This window comes from Acomys minous (assembly GCF_964271855.1).
Source record: "Acomys minous genome assembly, chromosome: 2".
Taxonomy (NCBI): Eukaryota; Metazoa; Chordata; class Mammalia; order Rodentia; family Muridae; genus Acomys; species Acomys minous.
This window is the reverse complement of record NC_140484.1, coordinates 135,201,041-135,221,101: the sequence shown is the minus strand read 5'-3', so window position 1 is coordinate 135,221,101 and position 20,061 is coordinate 135,201,041. Positions and strand designations below refer to the sequence as shown.

The following is a 20,061-nucleotide window of genomic DNA, read 5'->3' as shown; positions in this document are numbered from 1 at the left end:
TGAGAAAAAAATATCAAGTAAAGGGCATTATTCAGATGCTAGAAGTTATGGAGGAATTTATTGAGTGCCAGGTTTTATATTTTCTTGCTTAGTGTAGCTTGTTTTTCGATGTCTGAGTTCTCCACAAACAGTAGTCACAGAAACCTACCTGTGAGACGGAGGTGGCAGATGTTTCAACTATTACCCAACACCTCTTAGGTTAGGTTTTGCTGCCCCATGCTTGTGTTTGAGAACCTCATTTTCACCTCCTTCATAACACAAACCTCCAGGAAAAATAGTATCTTTACAGTCTCCCTTAACAGTGTTTTCAAACTGACAATATTTCACTTTATAGGTCACTGGGATCCTAAAAGGGTTTCAGCATTAGAGTTCATATACTTCTTAATCCCCTTCATTTATAATGGTTGAGAGCAATGGGGGATCGGATTTAGAAGTCTTCTCCACACCAAAGAGCTAACCAAACTTCTTAGCTAACAATAATGCGATTGCCCAAATAAATATCCATTAGAGTCTCCAATGACAATTGAGTTATTCACATCACCTGGAGCTCAGGAACGCTGCCTTGCTTCCTGTTACCAGATTCAATCCCCTCAAACAGTACCACATTTTCTGTTTAAGCCAGTAGGTCACTCTCAGTTTGTGAGGACAGTAACACAGACTGAAGGTGATATAAACAAGCGTAATTAGAGCATCTTCAGGTGCTCCAGGTGCTGGACTAAGTGCTAGAGCATCTTCATTCTGGCCTCCAGGTGCTGGACTAAGTGAGAAAGACATAGCTTCTCAATGTGCACACTTATCTGTGATTAATTGTTAGGGACTGATTATTGGATTTTTCAGACCTTTCACTAAAACCCCTAAAATTTTATTGTTTCTAACTTATGAAAAGTTTCAGTCATCACCCACCATGAGAAACAATAAGAGCTCAGAGTCATTAAGTGATCTGTCAATGGTCACATGAGAAATTATTGTCTGAGTATATGACTCTTGGACCAGGGCTCCTTGAGGAACACACTGTCTGACTCTGTTGTGATGAGTAATTGAGAATCTTGCTCCACATTGCTCAGTTAAGTTTTTTTTTACCTCCTCTAACAAATGCTAATATACTGAGTGCTTAAACAATATACCATATTAGAGAATTTAGACTCAGAATTCTTGCTACTTCCATGGATCAGAGCCTCTGGACCAGGCTCTAGGTTGGACTTTTAGTGCTTCTTAGAATATATTCACTTCTCTTGAATCCTTCTTTCCTTCCTTTCTCCGTCTTTCCTCCTTCCTTTCTCTTTCCTTTCTCCTTCTTTCCTCCTTCCTTTGTTCCTTCCCTCTCTCCTTCCTTCCTTCTCTCTCTTCTATCTCTCCACTCTCCCACCCCTCTGTCTCATCAGGGTACTGATATATTTTACATAGTCTACCTGGCTCATAAGCAAAAATACTGGGGTTTTAGAAATGTGTCACCATGCCAAGCTTGAGGTGGAATTCTTATTGGCTTCTTCCCATTATCTCAGGAAAGGACACACTCATGTTATAGTTTGAAAATGGGACCCCGCCCTATGTTGCACAACTTAACTGGAAATCCAGTGTTCCTCTTCCCCTCTATCTAAACTTTTCCCCAGATCCAGAACTTCCATGCTAAGAGACATGTATGAGTATTATGCATTCTCTTCAGTTTTCTGTGACTTAATACTCCGTGTTCATTTCTTGGAGAAACAATAGAATAGCAGAAATGATCTGAGAACTAAATTTAAAATGGGAGGTATGGTCCTCAATTGGTCTCTTGAGGATTTACGAGTACAAGCTATGCTTCACGGACAGAAAGCTTGCTGATCCCTTGTTATTTTGTTACATGCTAAAGAATTTCATTAGGAAGAGAACAGTTTATCATATTTCTTTGGTTAGAGGTAGAGATTTTCATTCTTAAATAAGAGAATAAGGAAATATTATTTCCCTTTTGCCCAATCTGCCTTGTTCCACTATTCTTCTATAATTATATTTCTATTATTTTTACAGGATACAGATATTACTAGTGTATTATATAATACTACAAAATAGAATATTAAATAAAGTCATATGCTCATAAAACATTAGTGAAAGTGTGATTAAAAGTCAAATCTCACTGAGGAATAAGTGAAGAGCATGTGAGGCTCAGAATCAGTCTGTCGCTGGAGAGCTTCTGTCTGGAGGGCATCTTCCTACCTCTCTAGGTCTGACACAGTGGAAGCCATGAATCTTCTCCCCATCTCAGAGTGTAGCTCAGTGAACCAGAATTTCTAGAGTGTTCTCATCATGTCAGTACTTTCTGTGTAGTACATCACTTTGCCTTCTAGGGTCTTGAAGAGTCCACATGTCTAAAAGATGCCTGAGGCAAAAGGAATAACTCACCCAGAGTCCTGCTATATCCTTGAACAAGCTGTATATGATGAAAGAAGTTCTGACAAGCCCATGGGATTCAGCCTTGTGTAGAGACCAAGGGGCTGGATCTATTTAAAGAACTGTGTGGTCTAACTGTTCCCTCAAGCACTCACTAGTTATTCCTCTCTTTCTGTATTCACTGCCTCATATTCATAATGACTCCAGTGACTCCCTCTGAGACTAGAAGATAAATACGGAAGCATTAACTCCTAACTTTCCTCCCTTTCTTGTTTCAAGTTTAAATGGATGTAGAAGAAGGTGTGTTGTTGGGATTACATAAATGAGCTTATGTTTATACTTACATTTTCTCTTGAAGTATTTATGGCTCTCATTTTAAGCATATGTGCACTCATTGATATTTCACATGTTTACATATAACTCTGAATGATATGCCTATAAATATGAAGGGTATTCATGTGTAAGCATATGTGTATATGTGTGGAAGTGTTGATAATACTTGTTTTAAGTAGGTGTTATTAATGTAACACTGTTATTCTATGAGATCATGGTTGCGGAATGCACAGCCTCTGTGTAATCACGTGCCTAGTTACATTCTTGATAGTGTGAAATGGCATATCATAATGCGTACATATGATAGACCTAAGTATGTAGCATTATTTTGAAATAGGCCCATTTTCAAATGATGATGGTGGTTAGATAAGGCTTTTCATAGAGTATGATGAATTACTAGTCCAATATGACTGAAGTCCTTATCTAAGCACAAAACTTATCTAAATACAAATACTTTCACATGTGTGTGACTGTACACAAATGCACGCTCGTGTGCACACTCGCACATACACACTATGAACAAGAAGGCATAGATCAGGGTGTTGTTCCTGTAAATGCTGTTTTACATCAAGCTGTCAGAAGCTAAGAGAGAACACAAGAGTTTCTCTCACAAAACCAAGAGAATAAGTCACATTTACTAACACATTGGTGATGGATTTGATTCCCATGGATCTATGACAAAGGGATTTCTTTTGTTAAGCCACCACGTTCATAGAATAATAATTGTGCCAGTACTTTCGTATCCATTTTTAATGAATCTTAACAGTCAAACAATTGTATGAAATCATGGCATTTTTAACTGTTTGATAGTTTCTTACATTATAACATGAATTTGAGTCATTTTTATCCCTACTCTTCCCCCCGTTCTTCCTCTCCCATTAGACCACTTCTCCACAAATTCCACTCTACTTTAGTATGTATTTTATAATGTGATCCACTGAGTTTAATAAGTTACTTACCTGAGTGTAGGTAGGATGTAATTTAATTCATCAATGACACCCTATCTGTGGCTACACACTGAAGAAAATGGCATCCCCTCCCCCAATGGCCATTAATTTCCAAATACCTCCTGGGAGGTATAATTGGTGATACAACTAAACTGATAGAATTTTAAGTCTTTTTAAATTTTTCCTCTTATATTTGACATTTCTCCCTATCCTTTCCCCACTACTCATATCCCTGCTTGCTTGCTTTCATCAGCTCTCTTTCAAAATTATGGCCTTCTTTTTTCCTTAACTTATATTCCTAGATATAACCTGCTCACCTTGTGTAATGCTACTTGTATGTTTTCAAGGCTAACGTTTGGGGTTGGATAACCAATGGAGGTGCTTTTTCTTGGGGAACACTATTTCTCTAGTTCTCAGCATTGTTTACTTGCTTATAGTTCTTTGTGTAGGGATGACTACTTCTCATAGTGGGGCAGGTATGGGATACCTGTCCCAGTCCCATGCCATCTGGTTCTAATAATTTCTATTAAGCTACCTCCCATCCATAATCCCTAATACTTGCTAATGTTCTTCGTCTGGGCCAAATCTCCATCCACACTGGCCATGTGTTTCTCTTCCACCTACCCAATGGTGCAGCCTCCTTTTTCCTTTCTTCCCTCCTGTCTCTCTTCCTCAGATTCTCCCCGTCTCCCGACACCCGGGAACTTTAGCCATACCTATCCCATTTGCCCTGCCTATGTGCGATGGCCCTTTATTGGTTAAATAGGTTAGGCTCTTAGGCAAGATAGACTTGGGGCAAAGACAGCAAGCAGTAATTAGCATCAAAACACATGAGACCAACCTCCAACATAGTTTGTTCAAGATTAACCCTTTCTTTCAAAATGGACCATTTCATTAGATTGTCCTCCCAGTTTTTCAGCTTTTCTCCACTCTTTCATAAATGAGAGGGCAGAGTGACCCATTTTGTTATCCCATTTCAACCTTCCATTTCCACCCACAATTTTCCAACTTCTCAGCCAGTCTTTCAATCTCTTTTGAAACAAAATATACGAAGAAGAAAAAGAAATAAAACAGCAAATCCCATATGAGAGCAAAGCAGGGACACAGCAAGAGCAGCTGCAATAAACTTCTTGCTGGCCTCTTGAAAAAAATATCAATATTGTCATTCCTCTGCCATTTCCTCTACAGCATTTAAACTCAGATTCCCCATTTTATTCCTTAACTTTTAAGCCCCACATTGAGGCAACACTTGTAGCCAGTCTTTGCTACTTAGTGGGTTCTTTTCCCACTCTTTATCTTCACCAGCACCCCCCAAGTCTCACCCTCTAATATTAGATAGGTAAGAAACACGGAGAGAGGGCAGAGAGGAATTAGGAAAATCCCTGAATCTAATTTCTTTCCTTTTGCTTCTTCTTTGACCACGGCTACTAACAAACCACAAACAACAAACCACAAACAACCTTCCTAAATGACCACCAACCACTAACCCTGCCTCTTGGGGCCCTTGCATTTACATACCCTCTGAAAAGTTCCCAGAATTCCAAATATCACAAAACTGCAGAAATTATCTGTAGCTGGCGAACCACACTTCTACTAGAGGCGGAGGCAAACTGCGGTCAGCTGCTACAGACAGTCTGAAGCAGCCACACATCCCTACACCTGGAACTAAAACAAAAGCACATTCTTACACTATCTCTGTGCTTTTTAAAGAAACCAAAATCCCACAATGATAAAGTCTCTTGAGAAGATTGTTCAGTTTCACTTAAACTCTTTTCTGAATCAAGTCTCAACTTTCTACTGCCACCGTCATCTTTACATTGTACAATTTTAATTAGAGTTTAAACAAAATGCTTTTAGAATGCATGTTATTCCTGATAATTAAAAATGAAAAAGAAATATCATGTTAACATTAGTAACAATTTAGAGATAATAACATTAGCATGATTAGAAAAACATGCATGTGTACTAAAAGTTACTATGAATTTATCAGAAATTTTAATTGAATACACACAATGAGTATGGAATAAGGTTTACACATCATATTTTTATAAAATTCCATATTGAAGTTTAATGTCCTCCTACCGAAAATCAACAAAAATCTTAAAGGATGTAAATGTATGGAGGTTTTGTTGTTGTTGTTGTTGTTGTTGTTGTTTGCTCATTTTCTTACTCAAGATTCTAAAATCAAATGAAAAATTCAAACTCTTCATGATGTATAAGTGAAAACCCAGTAACTTAAAAATATTGACATCAGAGGCAGGAAAAGACATCATCAGTAGGCTGTTTTTTTTCCCGCTATTACATGGCACACTGGGATCCTAGAAGAGAGGGGATTGTGATTGAAATCAGAGGGGCCTGTCTCCTGGGGTTCTGTCTACTGGTGGTTAGCTATTTCCAGTGCTAATGTTCCATTGTCATCTTAGCGTTTACCTGCAGGGAATTCTCATTTCTTCTAGGTATTTTCTGTTGAGTTAGAATCCCCAGAGCTTTGCGGGATAATTGGACATCTTTGGGGAGGCTTACTAGACACAGAAGAGAAGATAAACTGCTGTTCTCATGCAGCGGTGATGCTCTGGTGACTGTACCATGCCAGTTTCCTCTTTGCTGTTGGTCCAACGGCAACTTACTAGTAAACTTCCTCATGGACACAGTTCCAACTTTCCTTTGCAGCACCTCAAGCAAACGCCTTGTCATTTTGTCTGACCCCGGGGCTCAAAGTCATTTGTCTAAAGCCCAGATTCTTGATCTTTTCAAAAATCTAAAAGCATTTTTAAATGCCTTTGAGAAGCCCAGAGTTCTATCAACTCATGAAACTCAATCAAACGCTACCACAAGATCACTGAGAAGCACAGAAAGAAATTCAAAGCCAGGTAACGTGGACCAGTCTGAGGAAAGAATTGGTAATGGTAGCCATTGACTGACATGTTAACACCTTTTTAGACTGTAGATAATGAAAACACCAATGTTGCTTTGCTGAGAAAGTAACAAGAATGGCCACGAGTTTTTGGCCTCAACAGTCTGTGCTCACTCAGCTTGCTTCTCATTAACTTGACGTCTTCGCCTCCCAATTTCCGTCTTTTGATAAATGAGAAAGCAACTCCATAATGCTAACAAACTCATGGAATCTGAGCGACCATGTGACAACAGGTTTTGTACAAAATCTACACAGTCATTTGGTTTAAACATGGATGCTACCACTCTGAGACTGACTTGATTCATTCACTGCCAGTGCATACGAAGTGTGTTTTTCTTGGGCACTGTCAGTGCAAAGCAGGGAGGTAAAGCACAGTCTCATGTAGACAGTGAATGAACACTGAGGTTCTGCTTCTTGCTTCACTGGGTTTGATCAGGGGATGATTTGAGAATCAGCCTAGGATAGAAAGAGAAACAAGCACAGCAGCCCAAGAATAGGGTCGTGTCTCAAATCTGCAAAATATGTCCCACATTTCCCCTCTTATTAAAGTATAGCAATCTACACTACTTACAAATAACAGTCCTCGAAAAACAACTCAGTCCTGTAGAGATCACTTAGATCATCTCCTGAAACAATAGTATAGATTAATATTATTAAGCGGGAGGGAGGGAGGGACGGGTGGATACAAGAGATGGCATAACAATAGAGTTGTAATCTGAATAAATGAATAAAATTAAATTTTACAAAATAACCACAAATTAAATTATAGTAAATTATTGTCGTTATCTTATCCTAAACTTATTCACATGATCTCTTAGCTTGTATTGCTGCTAACCTAATAAATACATCAAAGGTAATTCAGCCTGGGAGCCTTGTTGCTGCCTGTGCTCTGAGACAGGATAAGCATTTGAAAATTTATTTCTCTATTGGTGATTATTTGTGAAGATATACTTTCATTTACTTCATTGAGTTCTGCTGATGTAATTCCTGGGGTGAATTTTATTTGCTGGTATTTTTAAACATCTAAGGTCTATTTTCAAAGGTCTTGTGCAGTAGCAGAAAAAATGTGTAGAATGTCAGTATTTGTACTAGCGCAGACTAAAGCGTACTCACTTATGTCGCTGCAGGAGCCTTCCTCTGAAACCCAGGTTTTGAGTGCCTGCTCTTGCTGTCATGCCAGTCTCTAATTCCTCTGCCATAGAAGTCGCCACCTTCCTTCTGATTGGGATCCCAGGCCTGGAGCATGTTCATATTTGGCTCTCTATTCCAATTTGCCTCGTATACTTTGTGGCCATCGTGGGCAACTGCACCATCCTCTTTCTCATAAAGACCGAGACCTCTCTGCATGAACCTATGTACTATTTCCTTTCAATGCTGGCATTTTCTGACCTAGGACTGTCCATTTCTTCCCTTCCAACCATGCTGAGGACATTCTTGTTCAACACCACAGAGATTTCCCCAGATGCCTGTTTTGCTCAAGAGTTTTTCATTCATGGGTTCTCAGCTATGGAGTCATCAGTGCTTTTCATCATGTCCGTCGATCGCTTTATAGCTGTTTACAATCCTTTGAGATACACCTCCATCCTTACGGGCAGCAGGGTCTTTAAAACTGGCCTAATATTTGCTGCATTGAGTGTTGCAGTTGTTCTACCATTTCCCTTTATACTAAAGAGATTGGAATTCTGTAAGAAAAGTCTCTTATCTCATTCCTACTGCCTTCACCAGGACGTCATGAAGGTAGCTTGTTCTGACAACAGGGTCAATGTGATCTATGGGTTTTTTGTGGCTGTTTTATCTTTGTTGTACTTGATCTGCATTTCTGTGTCCTACATCCTGATCTTTAAAATTGTCCTGGGCATCACTTCACACAAAGGTCGTCTCAAGTTCATTAACACTTGCGTCTCTCATATCTGTGCTGTGTTCATCTTCTACGTACCCATCATCACCTTGGCTGCTCTTCACCGTTTTGCTAAAAACATTTCTCCAGTTATTGGAGTCATAATAGCTGATATCTTCCTTCTGGCTCCACCACTAATGAATCCCATTGTATATTCTGTGAAAAGTCAGCAGATTAGAAATCTGATTCAAACAAAATTATGTGAGAAACATCATTGGTTGGAAATTCCAGCCTCTATGAAAGCCTGGGTTACATTACTATATCTGAATACTGGTAGACATTGAAAGGTCACAATGAAAAAGTACTGCCTGAACACAACGAAATACTGTATGCATCCAGTAAGCCAACCTAATTATTTTATTAAAAGGGACAGATACACTATGTTACGTTACGTGTCTATGGAATTAGTTTAGAGGCTATAATCAGGGTAGAGCTAGCTAAACTTCTTTCCTTCTCTCTCTATTCTTTGGTGCAGCCAATTTTGTCAAGTGTCAAATATAATAAAAAGATTTTTCAATGAATTATACAACAAAAAACTAAAATAATATGTTTGCATATAAAAGTAAAAAGCTATCATGAGTCTATTTCAACAGTGACTGATATGTGCTGCTTAAAAAAAAACTTGCACACATTTATTCATAAAGTCACCATTTTTATCACCTGTTGTGACTGCATGCATCAGTCATCAGCAACTTTAGATAAAATATCAAAGAGCTCTAAAGTGTTTTAGAATATATTTGGAGATGTAAGGCTCTTATGTGTAAAGCAAATAAATCAAATACAAAAAAAATCAAATATTTAAAGGACTTGAACAAACCTAATGGCTAGGACATTTCTGGTGCAGAGTATATGTCAATAATAATTTCTAATCATTTAAGTGAAAATAAGGACATTTTTTAAAAGTTTGTTTGAAGAGTATTACAATGCTCCAATAATAATAAAATATGCTTTGTTAATTGCTTTCTATCATTAAGATATCACAGACTTTGAGATAGGAAAATAGGATATAATGGTCTCTTTTTCTTGCTTATATAGCCTCAAAATTTTGCATTTGATTGAAACAATGTTAAAAATGTTTGTATGCCTCCTGCAAGTAAGTCTTAACTACTACTTATATATCATCTGTCATCACATACACCTCAAGTAAAGGAAGAGACGCTTTCCAATAATGCCAAATGTTTAAAGGGTAATCAGTCCAGAACTAGCTAGCAGCCTGTAATTAATGAACAGATTTTTGATACATATAAGAATTGCTTTGTGAATTTCTAATACGTAAAAGATATAGTTTATGTATTTTAGTGTACATCCTCTTTTGATTATCACAGTGAATCAGCTTTTCATATATCATTCCTCCCCAGTTATTCGATTCAAGAGACTAAAGTTGTAAGACCTGATTTAATGAACATTCTGCAGACAGAAAGTCAAGAGCTAGGATGAAAACATTATTTCCTAGACTAGTTCTATGTTGACCGTGTTTTAGTTGTGAGATTCAAGACTGCACATCTGCCCTCAGAGCTATCCAGTCAACAGGGCTGAAGCAAAAACAAAAACAAAACAAACAAGCAAAAAACCTAGAGCTTAGCGATAGCAATCGAATAGGAAATAATGGCCTTGATCTAGGCTACAAAGAACCTAAGGTCAACCTGCCATTAGTGCTTCAGGCAAAACCACTGGACAATTCTGAGAAAGGAAAATATTCCATTTAAGAAATGAAAGAATGATGATGGATATTACCAGGAGATAAAAGTTTTGTGTGTTTCTCATTTATCTGTTTCATTTTAGGGAATATTAAGATTTGCTGGGTTTTTTTTTTTCATATTCTACTGGACATTGGCTATGTGAAGATTAGAAGGAAAATACTGCAAAGAATAAAATACTATAAAATGTAATGTGACAGAAATGAGCGTTTTTTTGTACATGTAGAGAATGTGTAAATTAGTCATGGAGACCATTTTTACACCAGTGAAGCTTTGCCAGTAGTACTCCCATTATTGATGGCAGTCTTACTGTGGTTTTATTTTTAAAATAATTGAGGCGAATGGACATGTTGTTGATGTTTTTTCTTCCTTTTCTAACATAATAAATCATTTCCAAACAAATAAAATATACTGACAGATTCCTTCATCCCATGAAAATGATTAAATAGAATAATTCAATAAGTCTTAAAGTGTGTAGTTATCTGTTTTATCAGCATAAACATTATAGTCAATCTTGCTAACATATAGTGACTTATGACCCATTTAAAAATAACTGACTACACACACCTAAACAAACTATCTGATTTTCAACACCATCAGAGACTTGGGAAAGTAGAAAATTAATTACCTGAGTAAACAGGAAGTGCATGTTAGCATCTTCAAAACTGAAAAAAAAATTACAGACAATTTGCTGGCTTCTAGCCCAGTGTATTTGACAGACATATCTGTGAGGCAGGAACTATTGAGGACTTGCTTACCCTGTCTTGGCAGAGTTTGGGCACTGACTATGCCTGCATGCAAGCTTGCCCATTTTTAGGCAGAATTCTGTCAGTAGCCAAAATGTCCTCATTTTGGCCAATGACTGGTTTGCCACATTTGAAGCCATCTCCATAAGGATGTTCTTTGATGCTCATCATCTTCTTTGAGGTAATCTGGATGTTGCCAGGACGTAACCTGTCTTGTTGTCAATGAATCTTTAAAAAAGTAAAAACATCTTTAACTGGCATATGTTGTAGGCCTCTTAGGTTTTTGAAGCTCTTATCTATTTTACCTTATCTATCTGTATACTCATCCCTATCTATTAAACCTGGAATATATATTCTTATAATATAAATAGATTAGTAGTTGACAGGATGATGATTTGATCAACTAACAATTGTATAACTTACTTATCCTAAACAGCCTGCAACAGCACTTTCAAAGTATTGGGAGTAAACCTTGTATTCTATTTGAGTTGTATGCATACAATACCTTATATTGGGGTAGAAATATATATAGTGTGTATGAAGAATAATCTTAAATTTGAATTTAATTTCAGTGTATCAAAATTATTTTGAATCAATATACAAAATTCTATACCAATGAATTATAAATAATCTTATTTGTGAGTAACAATTAAGGCATTAAGTTGAGGAGTAAATTCAATAATCTACTTTTTGTCCTATCATCATTATGTACTTCTGTATTCCCCCTTCTTTCTTTTCAACCCCTATCTCCATACCTACTGAGGAAAGATAAAGGAAAAGAGAGACATCCCTGAGTCCAACCTTGTTTTCTCTCTGAATAAGACCAATAATAAATTATATCCAACTCCCAAGGAAAATAAGCATCTATAGCCCAAGAAAACAAGCAAAAATCTACCCAACCCCCGCCCGCATAAGGGAAATGGACATCATTCACTTAAGGTTTCTTTTGGCTGATTTGGGACAAATAATACCTTTGTAGGTGCCCAAATAAAAATTGGGGGAAATGGTTAAACAAGCTAGGAATATAATTTGTGGTCCAGTTTCTGAATGTTGAGAAATTCCAGGCTTAATAGAAGTTTTGTGTGGGACAGTCTGAACTGCTGGACCAATTGGGATCAGAAGCTTTCTTCGAAGCTGTCCTGGGAGCTGTCTTGTTCTGATGAGGAACAGCAACTGAAGCATTTGGTGCTGGAACATGAAAGAGCAAGGAAATCTTGAAATTTTCAGGCAAATGGATCGAACTAGAAAAGATCATCCTGAGTGAGGTAACCTAAACCCAGAAAGACATGCATGGTATATTCTCACTTACAAGTAGATATTCGTCCAACATAGATGTCCTCAGAGAGACTCCACCCAGCTAGGGATCTGGACAGATGCTGGACTCACAGCCAGACTCTGGGCAGAGTGATGAGAGTTGTATGGAAGAGTGGGAGGATGGGAGGACCTGGAGGGGTCAGGAGCTCCACAGAGAGACTATCAAGGCAGTTGGATTTTGACCAGGGGTCCTGCAAAAACTAATGCACCAACCAAGAACAATGCTTGCAGACCTCCTAATCCCCTCTTTTCAGATGTAGTGGATGGACAGCTCTTTGTCCATGGGTGGGGGAGCAGGCACTGCCTCTGACATGAACTCTGGTGACCCTTTTGATCACTTCCCCTTGGCCAGGAGGCCTTGCCAGCACACAGTTTATTTCTTCACTGGCATAAGAGCCTATATCTTTAGGATTCTGGTTTATACTAAAGACCAGCTGAGACATCCAGTTGGTAGACTGAACAACTGCTGGCTTCTTGGACCTTTACTTGATAAACATCCATTGTTGGACTAGCTGGACCACAGTAGCTGATAAGCCATACATGTGTGTGTGTGTGTGTGTGTGTGTGTGTGTGTGTGTGTGTGTGTATGAAAAACTTATATATTATGTGTAATATATTATATATACATATAATATAGGTAAAAGTAACTTTATTATCCTTGCCCAATTGCTATCTGTGAGGCTTACTGCCTCTTTCTGCTAATCTAGGCCAAGTCTTGGAAGCTCCTAGCCTTTGTACTATCTGACCTAGGGCTAGAATGTTTTCAGCCTCTGAGATTTACTTCTTAATAAGCTCACCTTTACTTGTTCTTTGTGAGCTCTGGCCTGGCTGGTTCAACTCAGCTGTTCTGGCTCAAACTCTTCTGCCAGCTGACTTAGTTAATCTGGCTTCTCAGGATCTGCTTGCCCAGAATTGCCCTGCTTGTCCTCAGACTAACTCAGCAATCTGCTCTAATCTTCTGGCTTCTTCTCGTTTTCTGGCTCATTCCATCTTTACCTGAGTTCTCTCTCTGCAACCCATCTCTCTATTACTGTCCTGGTAAAAAACTGCCACCTCTATTTGTAAAACTGCCTCTTTCCTCTCTCTTCTCACGACAGTTGGGTGTATCCTATTCTGTCAAATCTTCTATGATTCATCACCTTTATGTCACTCAATTCGACATCACTTTCAAACATGGATGCTTCCTTACACAAACTAACTTTATCATGTGACAATAGGAGTGTGAGTGAAAAGTCTTAGAATGCCCAATCTAGATGATGCTGTGTAAGAAGAATATACCTCAACTATCACAACTATCAAAACTTAGTTCTATGTTTCTGTTCGAAGACACATGCCCTTGGAAAACTAATTGCATGTCTTTTGAAGAATTTCTTTTCTTTTTCCATCTTCCTTTTGGGGGTTATACTCACCTATTTTCCATTTATTTATTTATTTAATCACTTTACAGTCAGATCACAGCCCCCTCGCTCTTTTCTTTCCAGAGTTGTCCTTACATCCGCCCTTCCCTTCTCCCCTTCTCAGAGAAGGGGGAGACCTCTATGGGTACCAATTCACCCTGGCACATCTAGTTGCAGCGGGGCTAAGGACATCCTCTCTCACTGAGCCCAGACAAGGCAACCAAGCTAGGGGAAAAGGGTCCAAAGGCAGACAACAGAGTCAGAGACAGGCCCTACTCCCATTGTTAGGGGGCCCACATGACGACCAAGCTGAACTTCTGCTGCATATGTGTAGGGGGCCTAGTTCCAGGCCATACATGCTCTTTGGTTGGTAGGTCAGTCTCTGTGAGCCCCCATGGGCCCAGGTTAGTTTACTCTCTAGGTCTTCTTGTGGTGTCCTTGACCCCTCCAGCTCCCTCTACCCTTTCTCCCACCCTTCCACAAAACTCCCTAAGCTCAACCTATTGTTTGGCTGAGGGTCTATCCATCTGTTTCCACCAGCTGCCAGATGAAGTCTTTCAGAAGACAGTTATTCTAGGCTCCTCTCTGTGAGCATAGCAGAGTATAAAAGAGTGCCAGGGGCTGGCTTTCTCCCCATGAAGTGATTCTCAAGTTGAGCCAATCATTGCTTTGGCACACCCTCAATCTGTGCTCTAACTTTACCCCTATACTTCTTGTAGGCAAGACAAACTTTGGGTCCAAGGTTTTATTGGTGGGTTGGTGTCCCACTTCCTCTACTGGGGGTTTTCCCTGGCTACACATGGTGACTTCAGGCTCCATATCCCCTCCTGTTAGGATTCTCATCTAGGATCACCCCCATAGACTCTCAGGAGCCTCCCTTGTCCCAGATATGCCCCCACAGATTTCTGTTCTCTCTCCCAGTCCTTATATATAGGTAATATAAAATAATAGCAAAGTTTTCTGTGAGGTCAATGGACTGTGTGGAATTGTTAGACACTAGGCCCAAGGTAGTTGACAATAACAGAATGATACATGTTAATTGATGACAACATCCACCACATCCTTCTCATTTGTTTTTTTCCCTTTCACAGTATAAATTGACAATATGACATAGATATTTGACCTTAGAAGTATCTACTTGTCCTCTTTGAACCTGTGGTGTGAACTGCAACAGAGAAAGTATCTTCTGTCCTAGCGTCATTAAAAATATCCCTACCTACTTGAAGGTAATCACCTAGGTCGTGTCCTTGCAGAGGCATGTCTCTTCTCAATGACACCCTTAGATTCCTCCTTTTTGGTATTCCTGGACTGGAGAAGAGTCATATGTGGATGTCCATCCCTTTCTCATCTGTGTACCTTCTCTCTTTCCTGGGTAACTTTATAGCCCTCTCTTTTATCAAGACAGAGCAAAGCCTTCACACGCCCATGTGTTTCTTCCTCTCCATCTCTGACCTGGGACTGTCCTCTTCCTCACCCACCACCTTGGGATGATTCTTGCTTGGAATTAATGAAATTCATGCAGCTGCATGCTTTGCCCAGGAGTTTTTCGCCCACCTGTTCACTGTCACTGAAGCAAGCCTCTGTGTTGTCTGTAATGGCATTCGACAGATATGTGGCCATTCATAGCCCTTTGAAATGCAGAACAATCTTTTTTTATTAATTTATTCTTGTTACATCTCAATGGTTATCCCATCCCTTGTATCCTCCCATTCTTCCCTCCCTCCCATTTTCCCCTTATTCCTCTCCCCTATGACTGGTCCTGAGGGGGATTACCTCCCCCTGTATATGCTCATAGCATATCAAGTCTCTTCTTGGTAGCCTGCTGTCCTTCCTCTGAGTGCCACCAGGTCTCCCCCTCCAGGGGACGTGGTCAAGTGTGAGGCACTAGAGTACGTTAACCATCTCCAGAGTTATCTAAATTAGAGTCTTTCTGACTTCCAAAAATGTTCTTTTGATCCTTCCACTTCCCTTTCTCTTGCAACAACTGAAGTACTGTCACCAAAACCTACTCTCTCACTCCTACTGTCTCCACCAGGGTAGTCATGCAGGCCAACTCTCCATTGGCAAATGTGCCTCTTTAATTGTAACCCTAAATAAATTTGGATGTTCTGTTTCTGTTTCTTTATCCTTAAGATACAGAGAATACTGAACAGCAACCAGTTTTGTTGTAAGAATTAAACTAGATAGTTAATTTTAAAACATCTTATACTGGGCCTAACAATTTAACCACCCAATAAATATCAGCTATTATTGTCACAATTGTCATTTGAAAAAGACTTCTTGTTGTTGCTGCTGTTGCCACTGCTGTTATTGTTATTGATGATGATGGTGTTGAGTCTGGTTGGAAGAAACTGGCGTCTTAATGAACCACCACTTTCAAAAGGAAAGGAAAATGATTCTGTAGCATGTAGGATTTGCACACATTCCAGACTGGGCAGAGTTCTTTAGCAGTAACTCTATTTGATAGATAGTGTAAATCTTTTGCTTCTGTTCATGTATCAGTTTCACCTCCAGACTCCTGTTTTCCTGTTAAATACATTAATTTTGAAAATGAAAATAACAATAATCTGTTTGTCTATTATCAGGAAGGAGGGGCACAAATGTGTCTCTTCTGCCTGTGGCCTCTGTAGTGTGGGCTCCAGTCTGGAATCGCTCACTGTATCCTGCCAGTTAACACTGAAATTAAAAAAAAATGTTTTATGGGACTAGAATACACTGACAAAAAGAGGAGAGATATTCTTCTTGTTCTCAGTGGGTCTGGTGTTCATAGTCAGTATTGAAATCTAAACTCGTGTTAGCATCATGAGCTTAACTTTTGCCCAGAGATAAGACAGATGTATCCCCTCAGCACTGATCTCTTTTCCTTGATACTTATTTCTGCACCCCCCTGAGTGCGCTGGTAACAGCCTCAGAACTGCTTGGGGAATTATCAGTCACCACTGAGGACCCAGAGGAGAAGCTTCAGACATTTTAAAAGGACAAGACATTAAAGTAGGAGCTGCTTACTATTCTTGAGTTCTGAGTTGAAGCATGCCATCCAAGCTGTTTTCTCTTCAGTCATCATTGCTAAGGTATGTTACAAACAACATCACAGAGAGCAGTTAGTAGCAGACAAGCCTGGACACTTAGAGCTATACTGAGCTCTCCCTTCTAGCCACATCGTCACATCATGTTACTAAAGGTTCTGAATGGAAGGTGGATGGACACGGGTTAGGAAATGTCATCCTATCTGGGTTACTGTGTATGCTTTTATAAAAGTAATGTTAATTTTCTGATTAGTCTCTCATCTCTTTTTTTTTCCCACTGAATGTAATTCTTTGATCATTACAACTGGAACTGTAATCTCTACTTTTCCCACTTAAACTTCTATTATGACAGTTAATTACTACAGTGCATTTTGCAACAACTTGGCACATTCAAGCTCCACACTAATAGAAGGTTATTGTCTTCCTTGGGAGAAATTTTGTAAGTTCTTTCATGTCAAAAATAACAGACACTAAGAAGGAATAAATGAAAATGAGTAAAACAGAGATATATGAGGAGCAGAATAAGAGAGAGAGAGAGAGAGAGAGAGAGAGAGAGAGAGAGAGAGAGAGAATTCTTATATGATATAACTAGAGTCAACAGATAAGATGACAAAGCAAAATCCAATAAAATGTACTATAATTAATAAAATGTACATTAAATCTAAATTTTAGATGAATCTGTTTACATATAACGACACAAAAATTCATTTCAGAGGGAATCAGGCTCTATCACAGGCATCGATGGCATCCCTTCATAGGAGTGAATTAGAGAAATCAGCTAGCTCATTGATCTGAAGTGACAGTGACAAGCACTAGGATTGTTCTTTTTGTTTCTACTGTGTCTCATTGTCATCACTCACTCACTCACACATTTATTCGGCAAGTGTGTGACTAGTTTCCTGGTCCATGCCAGAGGTGAGAGCTCCAGTGATGAAACAGACGTGTCCCTCTGGTGTGAGCAGAGTGCTCTTTTTCTTTTTTGTCTTTCTTTTTTTCCCCTGTTCTCCCTATGTACTGTTACCTGTAACTAATAACAAAAGAAAAAAAAGAAAAAAAGAAAAAAGAAAAAGAAATGTTCAAAGAAAATGCTTGGCAATCAAGACCATAGATGGAATAGAAAACCATGACTGAAACTTCTCATCTGTCAGGCAGAATGATCTGTGTCTAAAGACAGAGGGATGATACAGATGACCCCATAATGTCTCTTATTTCTCGTACTCTAAAGTGCATCAGAGTAAGATAGATGAAACCAAACTTCACGGGAATCTGTTGGCTGAAAGCCACACAGATACTTTTCTTTTTAGTGCATCTCCCTCAAATTGACGGCAGATTTCCCTTCTGCCATTTTCTGTCTTGATCAGCATTCTCATTTTCAGGATGATCTTGCACCATTGCTCAGCCACTAGTAAGTTCTACACTCTCCAAATCCCCTATTCATGTCTCCGCTCCTCACCTCCTCCCTTCCCACACCTCCACTTCTCTCTTGGGCTCTTCCTATTTACTCTAGATTTCTTTCTTTATAATGATTTCTTGTTTTTCCTTAAGAGCCATGAAATAAGGAGGTTATTATCAAATTAACTTCTGAGTTACTGTTTAATCTACAGTATGTGTGGCAAAGCTGCAGAGCAAATTGGATACTTTTAGTTATTTCTATGTCCCCTAACATTATAAAGAATGTAAGACTCCCTGTACTTTTTCCTTAAAATATTTATAACATCCACACCAATCTATAGATTATCTTTTAAGAAAAAAATAATAGAAAACACTCACTTTTAATTTATTCTTCAAAGTCCAGCAAGAATAAGTTATTTAAATATCTCCAGTTTATAAACACCATCTCTGAATCAGTAGGACCTTACATTAATGTATTTTAAAAATACTCTTCTTTATCTTTTGTGCAATTACCAGTGGTAACTAGATATTATTTATAATATCTCATTTTCCCTGTGATTCTTTACTATGTTCCTTATTAATCTAATTCTATGCTTATCTTAATTTTAACATTTCTAGAGCTATAATCTAAGCCCCAAACTCTCCTTTCCATACTGTATCTCCTGGTGACACACACACACACACACACACACACTATATATATATATATATATATATATATATATATATATATATATATATATATATATATATATATATTTCCATTTGTATTCAATGCCTCAAACTTAGTTGTAGCTCACAAATGTGCTTCCTCACTACTATTTTTTATCTTTGACATATGCAGACTTATTCAATATAGGAAATTTACTGAGCATTAAATTTTATTTTGAATTGCCTGATTCTTTTAACAACTAATTTTCTGTGCAACAGCTATATCAATATAGAAAGACAACACTGACTCTGGATGTAATCACAGGTTAGATTTCATGTTCAACACTTTCCTGCTCAATGAACTTAGTCAGATAGTTTTACTTCTTTGTCACTGTTCCCTCATCTTCATTTGGCTCCTAAGAATAGAACTTCTGTGACAGAATTAGTGTCATAGTTGAATGGCATGCCTATAGTATAATAACATATGGCAAACATTACATTAAAGTCTTTATTCCTGCGATGGATAATAGTTACTCACTCTACACTTGTATACATGAGACACAACTGGGTATTTTGTAATGTCACTGGTTCTGAGGAAAGAGAAAAAATAACCCTGTTCAAATATTATAGGCCTAGATGTCATGCCAAACCAAGCTCAAGAGGCATAGCTTACTCTGAGCTGAATTTCTTCATTGTAGGTGATAGATTACAGACTGCTTCTGGTCATTTCAGATGTCTTCTCTTATGTCTTTGGTTTCTATTTGGGTTCAATAAACAATTGTTCATTATCTCCCTAGATAGTACAATATTCCGCCAAACCTGCTATATGGGTTCAGAACATATATAACTCTGCTTATAAGCTTCAAGTTCAGGGATGCCAACAAACATCATCTAAACACTATTTTAGATCTCCCCTGTAGTCTAGAAAACGTGGAACGAAGCAAAACACTCAGGAAAATTAATACATGTGAATATATATTGTGTGCATCTAACCCTAGTAGATATTTCTACACAGAGTTTTCATTGCGTGTATAAGGTGATTATGAATGTTTCAGTTATTAAATAGAAAACATTTCTAAATGGGAAACACACAACAAAGTGATATATAAGGTTACCTCACTGAATCTTAGCGAGACCAACACAACACTAAACAGCATGCTACCATAAGACTAAATTTCATAGAATCCACAGGCTATAGAAATCTATTATGCTCATTCCCCCTGCCATTATAGAATGAGTAATAGGGGAAGTCCTCCCCCCCTCTGCAAACTCTTCCTGACTCCCTAGACCTGAATGTTTAGCTGACAGAAGATTCAGTTCTGTCACTCACTTATGTGAAATATATTTCATGTCTTAGGGTGGTGAATACAAGATTATAAAGCC

At 38.4% G+C, this 20,061-nt stretch overlaps 1 protein-coding gene and 1 pseudogene across 2 annotated transcripts; both read left to right on the top strand.

The window, feature by feature from the left end:
• Positions 1-7,731: 7,731 nt before the first annotated feature.
• Positions 7,732-8,739, top strand: LOC311578448 (olfactory receptor 51A7-like; the record flags this gene model as incomplete). Its single annotated transcript, XM_084748283.1, has 1 exon — positions 7,732-8,739. The coding sequence occupies one exon, from the start codon at positions 7,732-7,734 to the stop codon at positions 8,737-8,739; it is 1,008 nt and encodes a 335-aa protein (XP_084604409.1).
• A 6,127-nt stretch (positions 8,740-14,866) lies between these two features.
• LOC311578444 (olfactory receptor 51A4-like) lies at positions 14,867-15,758 on the top strand (annotated as a pseudogene). Its single transcript has 2 exons — positions 14,867-15,307; positions 15,533-15,758. The product of its transcript is annotated as an olfactory receptor 51A4-like (transcript).
• The last annotated feature ends 4,303 nt before the right edge of the window (positions 15,759-20,061 follow it).